Source organism: Oryzias melastigma, unplaced genomic scaffold, assembly GCF_002922805.2.
Source record: "Oryzias melastigma strain HK-1 unplaced genomic scaffold, ASM292280v2 sc00251, whole genome shotgun sequence".
In the NCBI taxonomy this organism is placed as follows: Eukaryota; Metazoa; Chordata; class Actinopteri; order Beloniformes; family Adrianichthyidae; genus Oryzias; species Oryzias melastigma.
This window is the reverse complement of record NW_023416891.1, coordinates 231,628-253,828: the sequence shown is the minus strand read 5'-3', so window position 1 is coordinate 253,828 and position 22,201 is coordinate 231,628. Positions and strand designations below refer to the sequence as shown.

The 22,201-nt window shown below is 38.8% G+C and overlaps 1 protein-coding gene across 20 annotated transcripts in view; it reads right to left on the bottom strand.

Annotated features, from left to right (window-relative positions):
- The window catches only part of cacna1ab (calcium channel, voltage-dependent, P/Q type, alpha 1A subunit, b), a 162,560-nt gene that overhangs the window by 39,434 nt on the left and 100,925 nt on the right, over positions 1–22,201 (bottom strand). For 15 of the 20 annotated variants that reach the window (XM_036210818.1, XM_036210814.1, XM_036210822.1 and 12 more), the window contains exons 26-36: positions 21,159–21,161; positions 15,708–15,719; positions 13,326–13,425; positions 11,644–11,804; positions 11,401–11,538; positions 10,305–10,506; positions 10,044–10,208; positions 9,194–9,304; positions 8,791–8,874; positions 2,328–2,444; positions 2,088–2,153 (exon numbers count right to left, since the gene is read on the bottom strand). In XM_036210818.1, coding sequence (XP_036066711.1) covers positions 2,088–2,153; positions 2,328–2,444; positions 8,791–8,874; positions 9,194–9,304; positions 10,044–10,208; positions 10,305–10,506; positions 11,401–11,538; positions 11,644–11,804; positions 13,326–13,425; positions 15,708–15,719; positions 21,159–21,161 — 1,159 coding nt within the window. The remainder of the gene's footprint in view (positions 1–2,087; positions 2,154–2,327; positions 2,445–8,790; positions 8,875–9,193; positions 9,305–10,043; positions 10,209–10,304; positions 10,507–11,400; positions 11,539–11,643; positions 11,805–13,325; positions 13,426–15,707; positions 15,720–21,158; positions 21,162–22,201) is intronic. The other 5 variants (XM_036210813.1, XM_036210823.1, XM_036210824.1 and 2 more) reach the window with 2 other exon arrangements.

The window sequence follows — 22,201 nt, the reverse complement described above, 5'->3', positions numbered from 1 at the left end:
GTAGAAACTTGTATAACTATGCATGAACGCAAGTTTTGAACACAGATTAAACTCTGGGAAAAACAAGGTGTTCTGATTCTGATTGATATATGTTTAAATAAACTTTTTGTTAAAAGTTGCAGCTTGAACGTGTGTTGCTGAGGGCGGTGTGAACGAAGCTTCAGGGTTTGGCCAAGTGTGAATGTGATGAAGAACAGATCCATGCCTGTGTAACCCTTGACTATTGGAATTATCATTGTTTTTCTGAGTGTTACCCTAAAACCAAACCCATCCACTGATGCTCTCGCGGGAGAGATCATATTACTGGACTTTCAGAGTTCTTTTCGGTTCTTGGCTTGGGTTCAGCTCTGTTTTGGCAGAGCCAGTGCTCTTATTGTTCAGTGGAGCTTTCATCCTGGTTCTGTTGCTGGATGGCTGGCCGTTTTGTGCTCTGGGGTTGGGCCCCCTGACACAAATAACCGACTGCTCTGCCCAGTTTAATGCTCCGTAGTTTGTGTTTAGTTAAGGGGGAGGAGAAAACCGGCATTTTCTCCCCTAACCTGATTTTTCCAGTCTTTTGTTTGGTTTTTTAGATCGTTATTTTGGCTTTAGTTAACCCTGAACCTTTCATCAAATACTTCACACTTACAACACATAATTGTATGTTTCATTTTCATAACGTCCCTTATGAAAGGAGCTACCTGCACTCCCTTTAAGATGCAGTCCCTCCTGTCTACGGCCCTCCACAGGCCCGGACAACCCAAAAACCCTCAGCACCCTTTCTAGATGCATGTGATGAAGTCTTTTATGAGGATTATCTTTACATTTTAGAGTCTGGAATCACAGCTTTTCTTTGTGTTGTTCAGCTTGATCTTTGAGACTAAGGGGCAGAACAAGTTCTGAATTTGAGCTGTCAATTCAGTGAATTTCATTTTCTTCTTTATATGCAGATTCCTTAAAAATGTAAGCTGTTACACCTAGAGCAGGGTTGTCAAACATACGGCCCGTGGGCCACAACCAGCCCAGTCATGAAGGGAAAAAATATAAGGTTGTTGGAAAAAAAGCAAGTTTCTAGCCCATTCCTGTGGAGAGTTATGGTCATTTAAATAAATGGCCACAATGTGCAATTCTGCCACTAGGGGGAGAAAAGAAAAAAACGCAAGAAATAACAAGAAATCAAGAAATAAATAGCATTTCTTTGGGTGCCACATCTGGGTACGATAGGTTTCCCTGCAACTACTGTTCAGTTGCCATAAAATTAATCAGAAGTGACACGACAATTACTAAAAAGTCGTTGTGAAAAAGATAATTATAATAGCTCTAAAAATAATAGCAATAAGGGATTTGGCTACTAGGTTGGTTGAGGCATTTTTTCAACTGAGAAAAAAACAAAAACAAAGCTGCAGATAAAAAAGTTGACCATAAGTTATTTTGCCATTATGTTACAGGTCTGACCCACTTGAGATCCGACGGGTTAAATGTGGCCCCTGAACCAAAATTAGTTTGACACCCCTGTTCTAGAAGATCTGGTGACTCTCAAAGTATTAGTCAGCTTTGTTGTTTCTGAAAGGACGTCACAAGATTTATTTGTTCACTCAATAAATTAGAATGTTGAGGCCATATGTGCTTATTTTGTTACAAAGTTTTTACATTTTAGACTGAGACAAATGGCTCCTTTAGGAGACAAATGGAAAAAAAGCAGAGCTATGAGAATATTATAAAACTGTTATGAAAATGTAAACTTTATGCCACATTTTCTTGAGGATCAGATAAAATGCTCCTATCATCAGTACAAAAATGTGTCTTTGCTCACAATATTCTGATAATTAAGGGCTTTTTCTGCACAAACGGGCCACCTAAATTAAGTCAAAAATTCAAAAAATTTGAAACCTTTTCTTAAAATAAACAAAAAAATCTTAAGAACAATAGTCTAATCAAGAATTTTTATTTTTAGAAACAAAATCTACTGATTAGTCATGTTTTCTTAAACTAAGATTATTTTGCTATTGAAAAAACTTTATTGATAAGAACATTTTTCTATATTCAAGGTTGCGTGTTTTGCAGTGTGAAGGCTCTCAGATGGAAGTAGATTCCCACATGATGCTTACCTGCATGCCGATGATGGCATAGATGAAGAACAGCATGGCGATGAGTAGACATACGTATGGTAGAGCCTACGAAGGCAAAGATTAGTGAACAATTAAGAAAAGGCACATAAAAATAATGAAATGAAAAACATAAAACAGCCTTAGAACGATTTTTTCTAGACGAATTATTCCTATTCTGGAGGATCTGAACATTAGAAATGGAAGTAACTTAGAAATGTCTTTTTTGTGATGGGTCGTTACCTTGAAAGACTGGACAAACGTCCAGAGGAGGATGCGGATGGTCTCGCCCTGCCTCAAGAGCTTGATGAGGCGGGCCGCTCGGAACAGCCTCAGGAAGCTCAGGTTGATGAAATTGTTCTGCAACACCACAGTGAGAGTCCTGTCAGTTTTGGCAACAGAACGATAAGTTTGCCTTACTTCCTTTACCGTAAAAATAAATGAACTCGAAAAAAAACAACAAAAAAAAAATCAACCGACAGCGGACGGAGTAGAGGAAAAGAAGAGGAAAAGAAGGATAAAAAGGTTGCAGCATACAGTAAACACAAGGAGATAAAGACAGAAGGAAAGTTTTTAAAAACTGAAAATGAGAACTCAAAGATTTAAAGGTCATCATCCAATCTTGTACAAAAGAGACTTTTTTTTTTTAACCAAATGCACTGATTGCTGGTGAGCAAGCAAGCACAGACAGGGACAGGGAGCATGGGGGGAGGATGGGCTGGGAAAGGTGCAGGGATGGCAGGACACTGGATTTCAACAGACCTGGTCTACATGCAGACCAGAGTTTAGAAACTCCGACTCCATCATTCTTTATTCAGTTGCATCAAAAGCATGGGTCTTATATTTCACAAAGAAACTTAAAGTGTCTCTGCTGTTATCAAAGGAATTGAAAGAAAACTTGCACTTTTATTATAGCTGCATGCAAAAAGTACCTGAAAATCTGTAAACAGAGAAAAACAGATTTCCAAAATGTAAAAAGTCAAAGACAACCTTCAGTGCAGAAATCCCACTAGAGTGGGATATTCAAGCAGTCGACTTCAGAACTAATCAAAACATTTTAGCTTAAGCAATTGCTCTAGTTTCTACTTAAGAGCATAAAAATGTGCAGGATCATTTAAAAAAAAATAATTTTTTACAATTTTCTGTAAAGACTACATTAAATAATAAAAAAGGTTCATCTGAGACTTTCTACTCTTTGGAGATCTTTGTTTTAAACTTGTATTAAACCTGAGATAGAAGAATGTCCCAACAATCGTGTAAAATCGTTCAAGAATTCTATGAACCCTTGTATTGTGTTAGAAAGCGTCTGTGAGGAAGTTTGACTAAACACTTACAAAAGAAATCAGAGTCTCATGTTAAACCTACTTTCTGTTAATGATAAAACTCTTGATTGTTCATTTTTCCCTTTGTGATCTTGTCGTTTCTAAGGTTTTATATGCACAGAAATTACATTCTATTTAAATTACATATTTTCTTAAAAGGAAGTTATTTTTTTCTTTATGTAATTGACTAATATGATTTCTGCATAAATTGAACTCATAAAAAGACAGAAAGTTGAGAGAAAATGTGTTTGTATTTTGTATGCGTAGGCTACTTCCTTAACTGTATGACCACCTTAAGAGATGTCATGAAAATGGAATGGACCATTGTTGAGCATCGTGAAGTATTTCAGTGGCTGTAAGCTACACACACTTATGATAATGTTGTCTTAAGGTGCCCAAATGCAACACTCTAGTCACTGACCGTGCACAAATGATGCACACACCACACTCTGTCTAATTTCTAGAATTCCAGCAGCACCTATGACTTGAACAGCACTAATGGGCTCCCTGCACAGTGCTCAGGATTTGGAGGTGTTTGACAAAATGAAAAACCTGTAAGATATTCCTGCATCTCCCCTATTTCACCTTCACTTTACCTTTATGTCTTGTATAAGTGGTCGCTACGACTCGTCGCTCAGAGCATGCCCGTAGAAAAATGTGCATGAACATTTTTACTCTACGAGCTTACCAATTGGTCAACAACTTTATTATTTTGTGTGGGCCACCTGCCCACCCCTTACAGGTTTTCCCATTTTTCCCAAGAGGATCTGGTGGCAGCAGGCAAGATGGCAGCTGACAATCATTAGCCAGAAGCAGAAATTCCAGGAAGATTTCAGTTGTCGACGCTTTTATTTAAACCTTTTTTTAGTGTTAATGATCAGCTTAAAATGTGTCAAAAGAGGGTAAACGCTTTATTAAAGGATATTCACAAAAGTGTTTAGATTTGTAAAACTGTTAAGGAGTTTTGGAGTTTTAGCTCCAGACCAATGTTTTTGTTTGACTGCAGTTAGCTTGTGTTAACCCCGATGTGAATACCGATATAAAATTACTTCATATTGAATTGAATTGAACTTTATTCATATCACAAAGGATAAATTAATTTGTTGTGGCACCACAAAAAGACAAAAAAAAGTTGCATAAAGAAAAAAAACCTTTATGAAATTGACTAAATACATTAATAATTACAAGTAATACGTTCTGCGACAGACTGGCGACCTCTCCAGGGTGAACCCCGCCTTCGCCCATCGGCAGCCGGGTTAGGCTCCGGCACCCCCGCGACCCCGAAAGGGACAAAGCGGCCAAGAAGATGAATGAATGAATGAAGTAATACTTTAATAAATCTATAATATAGGATATTGACAAGTAATAAATTAAAAAATATAGCAAATAATAAAAAAAGTTATATTGGTTACGTCGGGCTGCACGGTGGCGCAAGTGGTTAGCGCTCTCGCCTCACAGCGAGAAGGCCCCGGTTCGACTCCCAGCTGGGACCTTTCTGTGTGGAGTTTGCATGTTCTCCCCGTGCATGCGTGGGTTTTCACCGGGGACTCCGGCTTCCTCCCACCGTCCAAAAACATGCTTCATAGGTTAATTGGTGACTCTAAATTGTCCCTAGGTGTGAATGTGAGAGTGGATGGGTGTGTGATTGAGGCCCTGCGACAGACTGGCGACCTGTCCAGGGTGTACCCCGCCTTCGCCCTTCAGTAGCCGGGATAGGCTCCGGCACCCCCGCGACCCCGAGAGGGACAAAGCGGTCAAGAAGATGGATGGATGGATATTGGTTACGTGTTATCTGTGAAAAGCCGCTTTGTACTGTTGCTTACCAGCGCTAAACCACATTTCACTGCAGACCAGTAATTCACATTGATCGTGTAAGGAGTTATGGTATGTCAAAGAGCGCACTAGGTTTTGACAAAAACACCTCAGTTTGTAAAGGTTTAAAGGTTAAATAACCAAAAAAAGATTTCTGTTAGCGCCACCGACTATTTCAGACTGTCTTGACCAAAATGTGCCCGGGGGAGGGTTTTCCAGGACTCCCTTCTGGTTAACGACTTTCAGCTGCCATCCTTTCTGCCGCCAGATCCTCCTCATTTTTCGCTCACAACCAGTTACCATCTGACTAAAGCTTAAATGCTCCTTTTAAATCGGTTTGTGGTTCTTGCGAATACAGTCATCATTCTAATGATGATAAGTCTGGTCACGAGTTTATTCATTCATCCATTCATTCATCCATTCATTCATTCATTTTCTTGTCCGCTTTTGTCCCTTTTGGGTTGCTTAACCCGGTTACTGATGGGCGAAGGCAGGGTTTACCGTGGACAGGTCGCCAGTCTGTCACAGGGGTCACCAGTTTAATATATAACAAAATGTCTTCATGCAGATAGAACAGATAACTCACATGAGCTGCATAGATACTAAGTTTTAAAAATTTTGTTGGATCAATTGGAAGTTTGATCTTAAGAGAAATTCAAAATTTAAAAGAAAGGTTCATATCCCTGCTGGTTGGTGGGTTGAAGTTGTAGTTACTTGTGTATGTGTGCTTGCATGTTTTACCTTGTCATCACCACCACCACCACTGGTTTGACCCCCGACCTGTCAGACCATTTAACTATAACGTGGAGAAATCCTATACATACTGCTGGTTCAATTAGGAGCTTATAGGTGTAATCGAGGAAAGGTTAAGGTTAGGTAGGGTTAGGCGTTGACAGGATTGGGGTTAAGGCTGTACTCACAATGAAATCCAAAACTTTGACAAAAGTTTTCAACTTTTGTCCTTTAACTGGGTTGTTTGGAGGAGGAACAAAACAGATGTGACCATCTTGGGTTTAACAAGAGGTGACATCTGTAGATATTGTGAAGGCTCAGTAGTAAAACTGTCCTTACTTGAACTCGTTTTCTAACACGATAAAAGGGTTATTTGGGAATATAATTATTTAGTCATAAAAATAATTATAACTGAAAGGTCACATTCAAAAAGTGCATGCACTTTGGGCAGAGGCTGGACAGGAAGGAGTGGGTGAGGCGAAGACGTGAAACAGCGGACCGCATGGCCAATGAGGATGCAGCAGGAAGCTTTGAGAGATAAATTACAAACCAACCAGATTCTACATGTGCGGAGATGTAGAGGGATGAATGGAGGATTGATAGTTTTTTTAAGGTTGGAGGTAAAGGGTTAAAGAGATTTTTGAGGAGCAGGCGGCGGTTTTCGGTGGTGTTTTATTTGGGGGAGGGGGCAGGATCATGGGGCCAAACACACACCGTCACCACCATTTTCATCATCACAGCACCACCACCACATGTCATGGCGCAGCACGGATGGGGAACAAGATGAAGGATTTCATAGTGCATTTCGATTGGATGTATTTTTTTTTTAAGAAGGAGGAGGGAATGGGAGGGAGAGAGATTTAAAAGAAAGCATGTAAAGAGATAGAAGAGGAAGAGCGAATCAATACAAACATCATCAAACAACATCACAACAGTGCATTCAGCCCCTCTTTGATTCCAGCTCCAGTACAGTGCATCCCTCACTTTAATTCAACAGAGAAAAAAAACAATCAAACCACAAACTTTTACACCATTCAGAAGTCTGAGCATCAGGTGAGCTTTCCTACGTTCACACTGAACGTGGTTCATGCGTCCAGTCCTGCGATGTGATTTGAGTGTAGGGCAGCAAAAATCCTGACACACAAGTTCAAATGTCTGAGCTTTGGGGAAGAATTTGCGTTGCGTCAACCAATCAGGAACTCAGCTTGGTCCTTGATCACATGATCAGTGTATAGAGTCCAACATGGAGGAGAATTTAATTCTCCTGAACTTTATGATATTTTTTCTTCCTCATATTGAGACAATATCAAAACTCCTGTAGTTTTATTTGACTTTTTCCTTCCTCTGTCTAATGCAGGACAGCGAGTCATCAAATTGAGTCGCCTGAATGATCTCATAAGACATGGAGACTAGGGGTGTAGGGGGGAACGGATTAGGCGATACATCGTGATATTGGATCAGGCAATACTTGTATTGATTTTAAATGCTGACAAGACGATATCTAATTAATTATTTATGAACATCCTTCATAGTCCGACTCGTGTTTTCTATCTAAACCCCCCAACAGCGCTGCACACTGAGACTCTGAGCAGCTTTTAGAACCTTATTGGTTAAAATACATTCATTCTATTTTTTTTTTATACTGAAAAATATTTTGATGTAAAAATCAAACAGTATTGATTATACCCTTAAAACAAATATTTCTTAATTTACCAAAAGAAAAAGCACAATGAATTTGTGGGCAAAAGCAACTCGTATATGAGATACAGATGCAGTACTTAATGTTCTGATCCTTAAATAAAATTAGTTTTGCCATTTTATTACAATGAAAAATGTTTTAATATTCAGGTAGAGTTTTCTTTCTAAGTGATACTCTTAAAAAAAGTGAAATTTTTTTATCTGGTACAGGCTTGGGATATATCGCGATATGTATTGTATCGTGAGACACATATCGGGATATTTATTGTATCGAGACTCTTGCCAATATACACCCCTAGTGATTACCGACGCTTTAGTAGAGCTTTTTGCTAATTGTATTTAAACATGTGCATAACAAGCTTAAGTTAAGGAACTTCAAAGAACCTTGTATTTAAAACAGTTTCCTGAATCTTCTGCAAACACCACTAAACTTTGGAAATGTGTATATTTACTTGTATTTTAGTTAGGCCCAATCGGGAAAAAAATGGAAGAAAAAGTAAGAAGACGTGGATTTTATGAGACAAAAGATATTATGCAAAGTGCAAGAGGAGGACAGCAAAGAGAGGGCTGAATAGATCTGAATTCCACCAAAGAATGGCTCCCATAATACCAAAAACACTAAATTACACTTTGAAATAATGTTTTTAAAACACAAAACAACAGCAAAACAACAGCCAACACCAAAACGAGTTTGATCCTCAATAAAATGATGATGAAGATCCAGCAGCCCTCCAGGGCCTGCACTTCTACTCTGTTTGGTTAAACAAAATATCTCTTAAAGTCAGGAAATTTCTTTCTTCATTCATTCTGACCTGAATCCTCCTGTTTTTTGTTTATAAAAACCAATGACACAAACTAACAAAAATGTCCTTTTTTTTGTTCCATTGTTATCACCTAGTAGACATAAAGGCAAAATCTTTAAAATAAACTTCTACTCCATAGATTTAGTTGCATTTTCGACAATGTCTTACACAAAAGCTTTTGATAAAGATAATTTAAAATAGTTAAAAATATATATTTTTAAACGTCTTTCCTCCTGGTTTAGATGCACTTAATTTGAAAAACTAGAATAACTTCTTCAGCAAATCAGACTTAAATTCATATAAAAATGCAAGCATATTTTTGGTCCCAACAGAACTTACCCAAAACTCTGTTACTAATATGTCAGTAATGCTCCCAATGACAGACACAAAATCAAAAACGTTCCAGGCGTCTCTGAAGTAATTCTGAAAGAGAGAAGAGTCTGATGAGAAGCAGTTGCATCCTTTGAAAAGGTAAACTAGGGGGCAGCAGAGAGACGTTTGGCTCCTTAACCATGGAGACACTTCAAAAGGAAGGCTCAGCAACACTTTTATGCTCAGGGTTTTTCAGGGACAGGAGGAGAACATGCTCTAGATCTGTCTACTAAAATAACCTGCGTTATGAATAACTGATGAGGTGAAACAATGCAACCTATGGAATGGATGGTTCTTCACCAAGGTGAGGCTTGTTGGTTTGTTTGTGTTCCTCACTGTGAGAGGAATGCTTCATGTGTGCAGTTCTTACCAGAGGCCCAAAAGCAATGATCTTTAGGACCGACTCCATAAAGAAAAAGATGGTGAATACGATGTTTAGGTACTTGAGAACATTGTCGTATGTTCCAGATGCGCCTTCAAACTGCAGAGACCAAACAAAAAGGGACAACAAAGGTAAACATTTGTGATTAAGAATATGTTTGCTAATAACATTCAAAGGGAAAGCAGAAAATGCTGAAATAATACTTTTACTCTGAACCCAAAGAAAGAAAAGATGATGCTTTTTGTCATTATAAAATAAAATAACCTCACAACACTTGTAGTAACTATATAACTTCCAGATGGAAGCTGATGTGGAAACAAAATCACACATCTGAAGTTCACCAAGTTACCACAAGGGGATTGTTGCTAAAACAAGTCAATACTAGTGATTTTGAAATGTAAAAATGTCCAGCTTCACAACTAACAATAATGGACTGTGTTCAGTTCTGTTTCGGAAAGGAGCCTGTGGACAAAACCACCTAGGTTTTCCCCAACTACATGACAGGCCAGGTCTGGACTCTCCTCTGAGCCCAAGATGCCAGGTTACTGGCAAGGGTGGACTACAGATTGCCTTGACTTGTCAAGTAACAAGTCAAGTGAAGTAGGATTGGGTATAAAAGACATCATCAATTTCAGCGGATGTGATGTATCTACAGAGGATCTAAGAGCTTAACTGTATCCTGCTTGTCCAATAGATTAAAAGATGAATGGACACTGACTTTTAAGTTTAATGGCTTCAGTACAGTATGCAGGTACTGTACCAAACTTAACTGTGATTTTTGCCAATACACGGCCTAATCATTACTGTACTATTTGAAAAAAATGACATTGACTCATACCTTCATCATGAGAACGATGGTGTTGAGTGCAATCAGAGCCATGATGCTGTACTCGAAGGGCGGAGACACTACAAAATGCCACATACGATACTGGAAGCTGAGCTTGTTCTTTGGCATATGGCGTGTCAGGGGCCTGGCATTTATTGCAAAATCTATACAGGCTCTCTGAGATAAGACAGAAGAAGAGGAGATTGTAAGCATTACTTCTGTATTGTATCTAGTCGAAAACTATAAGAGTCAACAGTCTGATGCTCTGCTTACTTCATTCTTTTCTAAGCTGTAGTCCTCCATCATCTTATCCCCCTGTTCCTGGAAGGTGATGATGATCAGAGCCACGAAGATGTTTACAAAGAAGAAAGGGAAGACAACGAAGTACACCACGTAAAAGATGGACATTTCCATCCTATAACCCGGGCTCGGGCCCTGATTCTCATTTGTGGAGTCCACTGAGTGCTTTAACACCCTGCAAGGCAGAGACACCAAAACAAATGGATTAAAACGATGTTCTTTACTCAAGAACAGGGTTTTTCTGCAGCTGGAAACTTTACAGAAAATTGTGCTAAGCTAACATATGGATCATTTTAAAACTTGGAATCAGGTTTTTTTTCTTATTTTTAGTACTTTGATTTTAAATATCAATTAACAGAGTTCCAATCCGATACTTTTGTGACACATAAAAAATGAACAAATGTAATAAACAGATCCAGGTTGTTCCTAATTTTAATTGTATTAACTGTCTTTTATTGTTTATTACTTTAACAGAGCCGTTTTTGTGAAGTAACTTGATCAATATCAATCAAAAATAGTGAAACTATCAACTTTTAACTAATAATATACGTGATAATTAGTCAGGGTGTAGCATCTGATTCTGACAGAGTTTGAAACTACCATATTTTCTGGATTATAAGTCGCTGGAGCAAAAAACGTCTAATCAAGAAGAAAACCACATATAAGTCATACTTTTATATTTGCCATGGTGAAAAAAGAAAGAATCAATTCTCCTCCATGATTGTTTTTGATGACACTTCTTCTTCTAGGACTTTTAGATTAAAATACAGCACCCTCTAGTGGTTGATAGCAAAAACAACCGCTAAAGGGCAACCGGTTGCTAGTGGAAAAATAACTTAGATATGAGCCTATCTTTTTTGGATAAAAAGTCGCAAATAAGTTGCTCCTGACTGAGTATAAGTTGCACCCAGGCTAAACAATAAAAAAACAAAGACTTATATTTTGTAAAATACGGTATGAGATCGGATCGAGACATCCCTAAAAAGAGCACGCTAGCTTCGTTCTCATGACATTTGAAAAACCGTTGATCTGAATCATTGGAGTCTGTTTGTATGAACGGTCCACTCACTGTGGCCACCCCTCTCCAGTTGAGACCGTGAAGAGGGTGAGCAAGGCCCAAGCCACGTTGTCGTAGTGAAACTCGTACTTCTTCCATTCCCGCTTCTCAGCCTTAACCTCATCTTTGTCATAAACCAAGTACTCGCCCCTGCAGCAAAAACACACACAGCATACATTTTACACAAACAAGTGCACCAAATGAGTTCAATATTTACCCATGTTTTGCATTCTTGTTTTTTTTTCCCCCACAAACCTGCAGTCGCGCTCAAACTCTTTGGATTCATCAGTGCAGTAGAAGAAGCGACCTTTGAAGAGCTGCACAGCCACCACAGCAAAGATGAACATGAAGAGCATGTAGACAATCAGGATGTTCAGGACGTTCTTCAGGGAGTTGACCACACAGTCAAAGACAGCCTGCAGGACCACACAGAGAAGATTTGTGAAAAAACCCACAACCTGTTTAATCACTTTATCTGCCTAAAAATAACAAATGAGAGCTTCTCTTGCACACTCCAACTCTCATTTCTCTAAAAGAAAAGAGTTATAAACTCATCAAAGCATTAGCAGAGTAGTTCCCATCGACAGTACAAAGAGAGAACCCGACTGATCATCTCCTCCCCCCTCGCGTTCCAAACAGGAAGTACCCACTGATCCCAGAAAGCCAAGATCCCATTGACTTCTATTGAAAAATAAATAGCCATTATTCAGTCATTCTGTTTCTCAGAAAAGCTATTCTTACTCTGGTGTCTCTTTTTAACATGTTCTCGCTAAAACAACATTTTTTTCTGATTTTCAAGTTGTAACTAGTCAATCAAATGCCTCAAACATTTAACATGTTAGACTGACAGATTCTTGGAGGAATCACTGCTTGCTAATGTCGTTTGGTCGCAAAATGGTGAAATTGGGCGATATCCGTACCATGGAAAAATGGCGACTAAATTGACTTTTATTTGTTGGAACCCAAGGTAACTGGCTTGTTTTATCCATCTCTATTCATGTCAATGGTAGTTCCCCCCAAAAAACAGAAACTTAGCTCCAATCCCTCTTGTGCTGTGTTTCAAGCCCAGATTGGGACAGGCAGGACAGTTGCTTTTGACTTGTTAAGGATTTTTTTTTTTGTTTTTTTGAGTTTTTCCATTTTTATATGTATTCCTTTGGCACAAGAGTGTCTAAACAGAGAACTCTCAGCAACAAGGAGACTTTCTTTTTTTTAAATGTCTGTTCATATTCCATCTGTCTTTCCATCCTTTGTTGTTGTTTTTTGGCCATTTTCATTTCTCTGGTTAATTGTGGATTTTTGCAGGCCATCACATTTGGAGGGCCAGCTATTGTGCATCTACACCAGACACGATTGTGCGGCGGGGGGTGGTCAAGTTTCAATCTTAAGGTAATGTACAGACGTAATCTGAGATCTTGCAGTGCGATAAACCAATCAGGGACTCAGATTTGGGTCTGTGACGTTTTCAGTGACTCAGTCAAAGGGTAGAAAAATACATCCAATATGGCCGCTCAATGCAGGGATTTTCCTCTGAACCCAGTGGGATTGCAGGGACTATCCCAGTTACTTTTGGGTAAATGCCGGACACACCCTGCTTATGCCTTTATTTGGCCATGCTGTGTTCACACCCAACTCAATTAGCGCCTCAGAGGTGTCCAGTTTCAATGTTGAGTAAAAGTTCAGACCCAGTCAAAGTGGTCTCCCCGTTCTCCACTTCCTCATAAGAATATTCAAACATTCTTATAGAGAAAGAGGATTTCCCTGAGAAAAGTCTAGAACAGGAAACCACATTTCTTTAACCTCCTACTATAGGAACACAATCTAAGGTAGGTTATGGGATTGGAACCTGGATATTTCTTCTTTCATCCAGAAGTAAAGTCTTTAATGGCTACCAATCCACCAAATTTGAGTGGATCACAGTTATTTCCATACATTACCTTTAATTTGGGCAGGCGCTTAATAGTCTTTAGTGGACGCAGCACTCTGAGCACCCGCAGGGATTTGATTGTACTGATGTCTTTGCCTTTGCTGCTCCCCCTAGAGGCCAAGCAAAGATCAAGAAGAAGTGTCAAAGAAACACCTTCTAAATGTCTTCATAAAACAAGTGACATGCTTCAAAATGTCAAAAAAAAAAAAAAAAAAAAAGACTTGACGTCAGACATGAAACCAGCGAGTCTGGTCGGCTGTCTGACCATGTGGTTTCATGGACATTAAAAGCACCATCGTCATTGTTCATTATGATCTGAACCATCATAATTCCGTTATTCACTCATTGCATAGCAACAGGCATCTCTCGGCAGAGTGCCCAGCCAAACCTCTTTCTTTCTTTTTCAGAAACATTTCAGTAGAAAAAAAAAAGTGTTTTTGGATGAGAAAGCATGAAGCCTGGACTTCAAGTGTTGCATTCTTGGAAAACATTTTTTTTATAACTTGCGCTTTGTTGGTATTTGTATTTGTTTATTAAAAACTTTAGTTTTAGAAGACATAAACAAAGATGAGAGTCTGTTGATCAAAAATGTTCCGGACAAATACAGCATCCCCTGTCATGACACCAACAAACTCCGAGAGCCTCGAGAACGACCTGAGGAGGAAAACTATTTCCTCCTTTAGGCCATAATCGGTTGTTTAAAAATGGAGAATCCACAAACCAGTACAGGTGTGTGGCTGAGGTCAACAATGACTGAACTGATCTTTACAGTACGTTTATGGGGCATTTATAAAAAGAAAAGAAAAAAAGATAAGCGGGAGGCGCGTGGAATCCTGCCAAGTCTGAGAGCGGTCGTTCATCAAGGCTCGCTCTTAAACTGATTCCTGTGACAGAAAGCGTACAACAATTCAATTTAGCGGTGATTGACTGAGATTGAGCCTTGGCAGTCGTAGGTGTCTGTGAGTCGAGGGCTGTGTGTGCATGCAGGGGAGACTCAGCCGATAATCAATAACTGTTCCTGGTTTGAAGCTGAGCGGGACTGAGGTCTCTCTATCAGAGCGGCTTTAGAGTATTAGAGTAAAGCCCATTTAGGCCTTTGGGGTTAGGAAGTGGCAACACCTTTATGCATACACACTGACAAGATCTCACACACGCGCACTGACACATGCGAGCATAATGATGAGGAAAACTGTTCGAACCTGTGAATGACAAGCATTCTGTCATGCTTTTAAAGAGTTATAACCTAGAGCAGCAATTAAAAACGGTACACCACCAAAATATGTGCTTAACAGGAAACATTTCAGTTTGACTTTTACTTGACCTTAAACTTTAGGCTTTTTACAGTTGAAGGTGTGAACCCCTTTGGATTACTTGGAAAAGTTGCATGAACCAGGACAGAAAATGTGTTCTGGTAACCTGTAAAACCAGTGTAGCTTTAATGCTTGTATTGGACACAAAATGTTAAAAGTGCAAGATAAAGCTATAGTCTAATTGATGGCAACAGTAGAAGCAGCCCTGGCCTTCAAAAACACGTCAGTCTTATATTGCTGTTATTAAGAAACATGTGAACCATGGCCCAAAGAGACCCAACAAGACCTACAATCATAAAGTGTTGACATGTAGGAAGCTGGAAAGAGTTATGAAAGTATCTCTGAAAGCCCTAATTAATATTCAGAGATGTGTGGATGGGTGAATGGGCGCTTTGGACCTTCAAGGCAGGTAGTAAAGGGATATAGATATACGCCATACAGATTAGAGAAAAACAAACTTTTGCTGTCATGACTGACAGTAAGTTTAACACTGAAAGATTTAAAAACCTTCATCTTACCTAAAACACAATTTTATAATGTGAATTATTATATATCTGTTTTTAAGTCATTTTAATTTATTTAACATGTACTATTTTTTATGTCGCAATATGACATTTTACGCAATATTAGTTTTTGCATTTTGTCCCTTTAGCGTAAGAGGGAGGAGGGTTAATCTGCAACTTAAAATGATATAATGTCAGAATAAAAAATATGTCGTGTGCGTTATGCATTATCCTAATTACTACAGTCACTGTCTTTGAAAATAATCCACTTCAATTCCATACCTAGATTTAAAAAATAATAAAATACAGGCTCTAACCATGTTTAATAACAAAGACATTTTAGTGGTGCACCATTTTGTTGCTGTTTGTGAGAAAAAAAAAACAAAAAGTGAAATATACTGTAATTTATATGGACTAAAGATTTTTAGCAGGTTTCTTTGTGGTTTTGAAGTTTTTAAAAAACGGTCAGCAGAAACACAAACGATCAGGAGAACAAAGAAAGAAAGAGAGAGAAGCCAAGTTGATCCGGGTAATGGCGAGCAGCAAAACGAGCGCGGAGGGACGGAGGAGAAACTTTACCGGGTGCTGCTCCTGTCCAGTTTGAGCCGAGGTGGAGACAACCAAAGTCAAAGACAGCGACAGAAAGAGCGAACGATGGACGGACAGCGGGGGAAGGGAGGAGAAGAGCAACACATGGAAAGACACACACAGACACAGAGACAGGAAGAGAAAGACACAACAAGAGAGAAGGGGGGTTTGGTAGAAACAGGAAAAATGCATCTATGAGAGACAGACAAAGAAGGAAGGACGGCGGGACGGGCATCATCAATAAGAAACACACCTCCAACCCCAACACTGACACCTGTCATTCCAAGTGTGGTTTGATTTTGATCCCAAATCCATGTTTGTCTCTATATAGAGCAGTTGGAATCACAGTTCCTCGTTCTTGGTTTGGCTAACTAAAATTAAAAGCATAATTTAGTTGTTTCTAATAAATTTTATATACAGTATTCCCCCCTTATTTGCGGGGGTTAGGGACCGGAGATATCCGCGAATACAGAGAAACCCCTACCCTGCGGGCGAAGGACATCCGTTACCGATCTATACTCATCAAAAACACTTCTGATCATACTTTGTAAAACATTTATTAAAGAACATCAGAGTTTTGATGAATGTATAGAGCTTTTTTATTTTTAAATTTAGAGCAAAAGACTGTACAGCAACCGCACTGACAGCGTATTGATGAGGCAGATGAGGAGTGCCACTCTGTGCCTGAAAATCAGGAGCGCTTCCTCCTTCTTCAAATAATAAACACCAACCTCAGATGATAATTATTCTCCACGATTATCTTCTTCAGCATATCAGGATTATTTGTGGACCGCTTCTGAGTGAGTTGATGCCATTTCTCCATGCAGGGCATGGAGAGCGGAGGGGCGCTCCTTTTGCGGAGAGGAGCCGTCCGCACTTCGCTGTGCGGAGATACACCTCAAGCAGTGCAGCACCTCCTTTGGATGCATAAATTTCATTCAAATGTCTCGAGTTGACAGACTGCAACAAACCGGAAGAGTAGCGTTACTGAAAAAAATCTGCGAATACATGAAACCGCAAAAAAAAGAAATGTGATTAAGTGGGGGGATACTGTATAAGATTGATTTATCTTACAAAAGACAACACGTTTAGGCAGGGATCTTGATCTGTAGACTGGAGACTTAGCTGCCTACCGGCCAAAAAAATACGAGTTAAACGATTGATTTTAATAATGATCATAATTCGTGATAGACGATAAGTTTCTTAGTCAAAATGGGTTCATTTTTAACTATCCGGTTCACTGATTTAGGGCATCTTTAGCCAAAAATTCAGACTGAGTGTTAAATACCTGGGCAGGATTGAAGCAATGGCACTTTGTCATATATACAGTTAAATAAACTTACCGTGCCTCAATCCAAATTTTATTTTTCAGTTTTGATATGATTGATTTATTTCATTTTTAAGCAATTTTATAATGGTATAGGTTGATTTGATTAATCCTCAAATGGATATATCTTATTGGATCGTAGAAATTTAAACAGACTCATTGATTAAAACGATTAATCATTACGCCCCTTCAAGAAAATAAGGCTTTGAACTGCTTGCTCATAGGTGTCCCAGTTAAATGTTGTATAGTTAAATCAATTCAGCAGACTTAAAAAAGTGATGCCCAAGACAAGAGGTTAAAAAAAAAATCAGCCCTGCTTACACAACAACAGATTTAAAAAACAAAGGTTTTGTAGTCATTTTGGCCTCACGTTAACACCAAAATGTCATGTCAGATAAGCTCGTTTTGGGATTTTCAGGTGGAGTAAACAAAGACCAATCAACTGCCCACTAAGCCCTTAAAACTGGCTTCTACACTGCAAAAACTGGATCTTAAAAAAGTAAGAGGACTCATGTTTTAAGAAAAATGTCTTGCAAGAAAAACTCACTTTATGAAGAAAGTTTTTTAATTGTAAAGAAAAAGGTGTCTTAATGACAAGAATGTTTTCCTTTGAATACAAATTCTTGGTAAGACATTTTTTCTTACCACATTGGGAGATTTTTTGAGACTTTTTTTTCACATTTTTGAATTCTTGAGAACCTGTTTTTGCAGTGTGCTGTACAGACATATATATATCGGTCCCTAGAGTGACCAATCTGTTCTTTCTATGTCTCCCATGGGCTACTTCAGGGCTTCCTTCACTATTAATCACACCATAAAGGTCAATGAACCCTGTCGCACAGTGTCAATGTCACAAACTTTTAGTAGAAAGGGAAGACTTTCTTATTCTTAACACAGCACAACACACACTCAGGCCATCCTCCTTGAATGCGCAACTCAACAAAGCAGGAATTGTGCGCATCACTCCAGGAGAATTGCATTTTGGAAGTGTAATGTCACAGCATGCAGTTCAGCATTAAACATTTTAAATTCTGTATTTTTTGGGGGGTGGGGGATGATGGATGCCAGAAGCGTACTGTTTCATAACATACAAGTATGAAGCTTTTATATGCTGTCATGCTAGGTTTGTTTTGCCCCTTTGGAATAACTGCACTGTAGCTCAGCTGTGGTGCGGCTAACAGAAGCAGAAAAGAGATATGTGCAAAGAGCGAGGGGAAATGTGAAAGAGGTGTCATCCTGCTAACTCATGCTGAGGAGGGCGATGCGGTGGAGGGATTCTCCAGTTGCTGCAGCAAACCTATGAGCCAGATAGTGATTTGATAGGTTCCATCATGCTAAGGTTATTTCTGACTTGTGTAATAAGAACATAAAAAGAAAGTTGGGCATCTTTCAGGTTGAAGGGTAGCAGCATCATAGCAAATGATCTGGTCTTAAAACAGGTTTTAAAGAATATTTTTGGTGTTTTTAGCATGTTCTTGTAGCATTTCTCTGATGATGGATGACATATTTCAAGAAAATTATCCTTAAAATTGAATTTCTAAGTATTTTTTTATGTGAATCAGGAAAAATAATGCCACTTAAAAAAGACTGTAGTTGTGACATGGAAACTGCAAGTTCTCTGCTAAATTCCGATTTATCTACTAGATCAGGGGTCTGCAACCTTTAACATTGAAAGAGCCATTCAGGTCAATTTCTCTCAATCCAGTAGGAGCCACAACATCTTACTTCACCATGTAGAAAAATATAACTGTTTTTATCGTTACTATACTGAAGTAACAATAGGTACTTCAATACTTATTGTTACTTCAGTTACACCTATGATAAATATAAATTAACATTTTTTTTACATAAATAACATAAACATAACATAGTCATAAATTTGATTTTTTTTAAATAGAAAAAACGTTTATAACTTTGTCAAAGAGGCAAATATTGTAGTAGGTAGTGTGATGTCTTGAGTGTTAAAAAATATTAAAAAAATATACACAGTTTAATTCATCATTATTGGTGGATTTCAGCCAAAATCTGTAAATCTAACTAAAATTAAATTAGCTAATTTAATTTAACCATATGGTCCATTTAAAATCCTTGAATTTTGTTGAATAATAGACAGTCCACCTTAAATTATAATGTGCCTTAAGTATGTATTCTGGTTGGGCTTTCTGTGAGACACAAAAATGAGTCAAACTTTTAAAGTTTGGTGAACTACAACCCAAATTGCTTGGTAGATTATAGGAGCATTATGGGTATTGTAGTCAGGGGCCTAAACTAAACTAGAGTTGAATACAGTAGAGTTTTGCTAAATTTGGTTTATAGTCCAAAACTACTTAATATTTAAAATTAAAAGCATGTTATGATTCTTCAACCAAAGGCACAAAAGAGGGGTCAATGACCCTCATATGGCTCGAGAGCCACAGGTTGCAGACCCCTGCACTTGATCAAGAACCTCTTTTTTTTCTTCGTCTGAGCTGGGATCTGACTCCAAACAGTACGGCTGGATAGCTCCAATATTGTTCACCATTTTTGTTGCACCCCTACTGTTAAGATGGGGTAGTGGGAGAGTGCGTAAACAGGTGGATGATGGGAAGTGGGTACGGCTTAACAGTCCAGCCCACAACTCAGAGGTGAATTGCTAATGAAAACAAAACAGCTTTTTTGATTTGGACAAAAAACCTCATAATCAAAATTAAAAGACCACTGAGAACGATTTAAATAGATTAAAATATGATCAGAGTGGGACTTTAAACTAACATAAATTGAGCGCATAGCAAAAACTATGGCATCCTCCTTATTCAAAAGAGTTTGGGGGGAAAAGTGTATTAATTCAAATCACGCACAATCAGTCAAACCTTCTTCTATAGGGTTAGAACTGGCTTTTTGTGTCAGAAATATAGTAAACTTCACTGCTACAAAGATGTGCAAAACCTCAATTCTTAAACATTTATATAGATTTGGGAAAAGTGTGTTTTTTTTAAAGATTCCAAAGGGACTGAGCGATGCTGTCCAGTGTGTCACAGCTTCATGCAGCCACCCACAGCGGAGGACATGCGGCGAGCATCCACAGAGCTGAGAAGCTTAAGCTTCTCACGGTCATCTGTCATACATATTTATGTCATATGTATTCATCAGTTTGCCACCTGGAAGTAGAAAAAAAACACCTTCCTACCACCACACCCTGCCCCAGCATGCCTGCCTCTTTCCATCCTGTGTACTCTTCCAGGTCGTGCAGAAGGAAGGAAAGGGAAATACCTGCACCTCCAGGTTCGTAACACGGTTGGACTCGTGTGCGTTTGTGTGTGTTTGAGTGCTAGTAAATCAGAGGGCAAGGTGAAATCTTGCGTCCGTCCTCTCTGCTATATGAGTAACCTGGGCACTTAAAGGGTTAAAGGTGTCTGAGGCGCCCTCACCCCCACAGACTGGCTGAGTGGGGTCTCCAGCGATAAGAATGGAGGGGGGGTTAAATGAAAAGGAGGAGGTGTGGCTGCATAGAAGGTCGGATGTAGTCTTTAATGAATCTGCATGAGCGGGACGTTTGTGTTTGATGGAATTTGGAGGATTATTTAAGGACTCCAGGGATTGGATCAGATTAGGATGAGAGCTGTAACATGAGAATGATGGCAAAAAACACCTGGGACGTGTTCCTGACATACAGCATAAAAATGAAAAGGCAGAATTTGTATAAATGGAGAATAAAACATTAAAAAAATGATACATTTTATAATAATTAAAAAACCGTGAATAAATCCATATTTTTATGTTTAAACAGGTCGATTTTACAGAATTGTTTATGGAAATATAAAAACAAGTTTGTTTTTTTTTTTAAAAAGCACAATTGTAGGGAAAAATTTATACTGTATCTTTTAGTTCAGCAATGTAACATTTGTAAATATTTGCAATGGCTTAAAATGTATGTTTTTTTTATGCTGTATGTTAGGAACGACCAGGCTGTGTGGGGGATAAAGAGAAGCTCCTTAATCGAGGTGAAGTCTAGCAAACGACAGGACATGTGGGAATCGACGCTGCAGTTCACCTGGGAAGGTGTGTTGGTCAGCAAAAGGTTTAGGGATCAACGGTATGAATTTAGAGGTAAGAAAAAAAAGGAAGGGATGACTCACGGCCTGTTTGGTGGAAAGATCAGAGCAGCATGGTTTGGAGAACAGGAGAAGTAAGGGAATGGGAGCAAGGAACATCGGGATTTACAGTTTATTAGAAAGAGAAAGGGAGTGATGTTGAGGTTGTTGTTGAAGTGAGTGTTTTAGGGTTTTTTTAATGGAGACAGTGGAGATGACGCAATTACACTCTAAAAATAAAAGCAAAAGTAATGCAACACTTGGTAACACATCCTTAAGAACAACTTTCATTGAGCTGTGAACCACTTAGTAAAGAGCACTTACATCTGGATTATGGAAATGTGATTTAGTGTAATTCTGAAGAACGTAGACCAAATCAGTATTAGAGGCAGGTAAACATCTCCTGGTCCAGGTGTAGCCTGTGGAGGTTCCTGCTCTGAAGAGAGACCGCTCCACTTGTGTATATGTGTTTTTTTCATTTACAGTCATATCTGTGCTTTTGCATATGTGGGAGAGGTCCACAACAGCACCTGCTGCTTTCTCTTTTTTAAAAAAAATAAAAGACGATAGTCTCCATTGAGGCTAGAAGCTTTTACTTGATTCTTTAAAAAGAGCTTATCATATTTTTCGGCAACAGGCTAGAGGGTGCATTTAAAAGCAATAGCGGGCATGGTAACCTGGAATGCCTTATATGGATTAACTCTGGTTGTTATTACTGATGTTGAAAGGGTTCTTAGAGGTGCACAGCATACTGTCAAAATGTCGGCCTGTCCTTTTACAAGTTTCAAACAAGGATGGCCGTTATTGTGAATATGCTAGTGCGGCTAACCTGTAGCCGAGTTGGACTGCGTGATTTTATTTACATATTACTAACAATATTGGGAGTTAGTGTAGTCACAGTAACGTTAGCATTTTGCTAAGACGGTTTGGAATTAGCATGGATTTAGTAACATTTGTTTTAGCAATATATCGGTCTTTTTTTGCAGTTTACTAAGAAGGCTGGGAGTTAGCGTAGACATAGTAACATTTGTTCTAGCGATATTGGTCTGCTTTTTACATGTTATTAAGGGTGGGAGTTAGCATAGTCT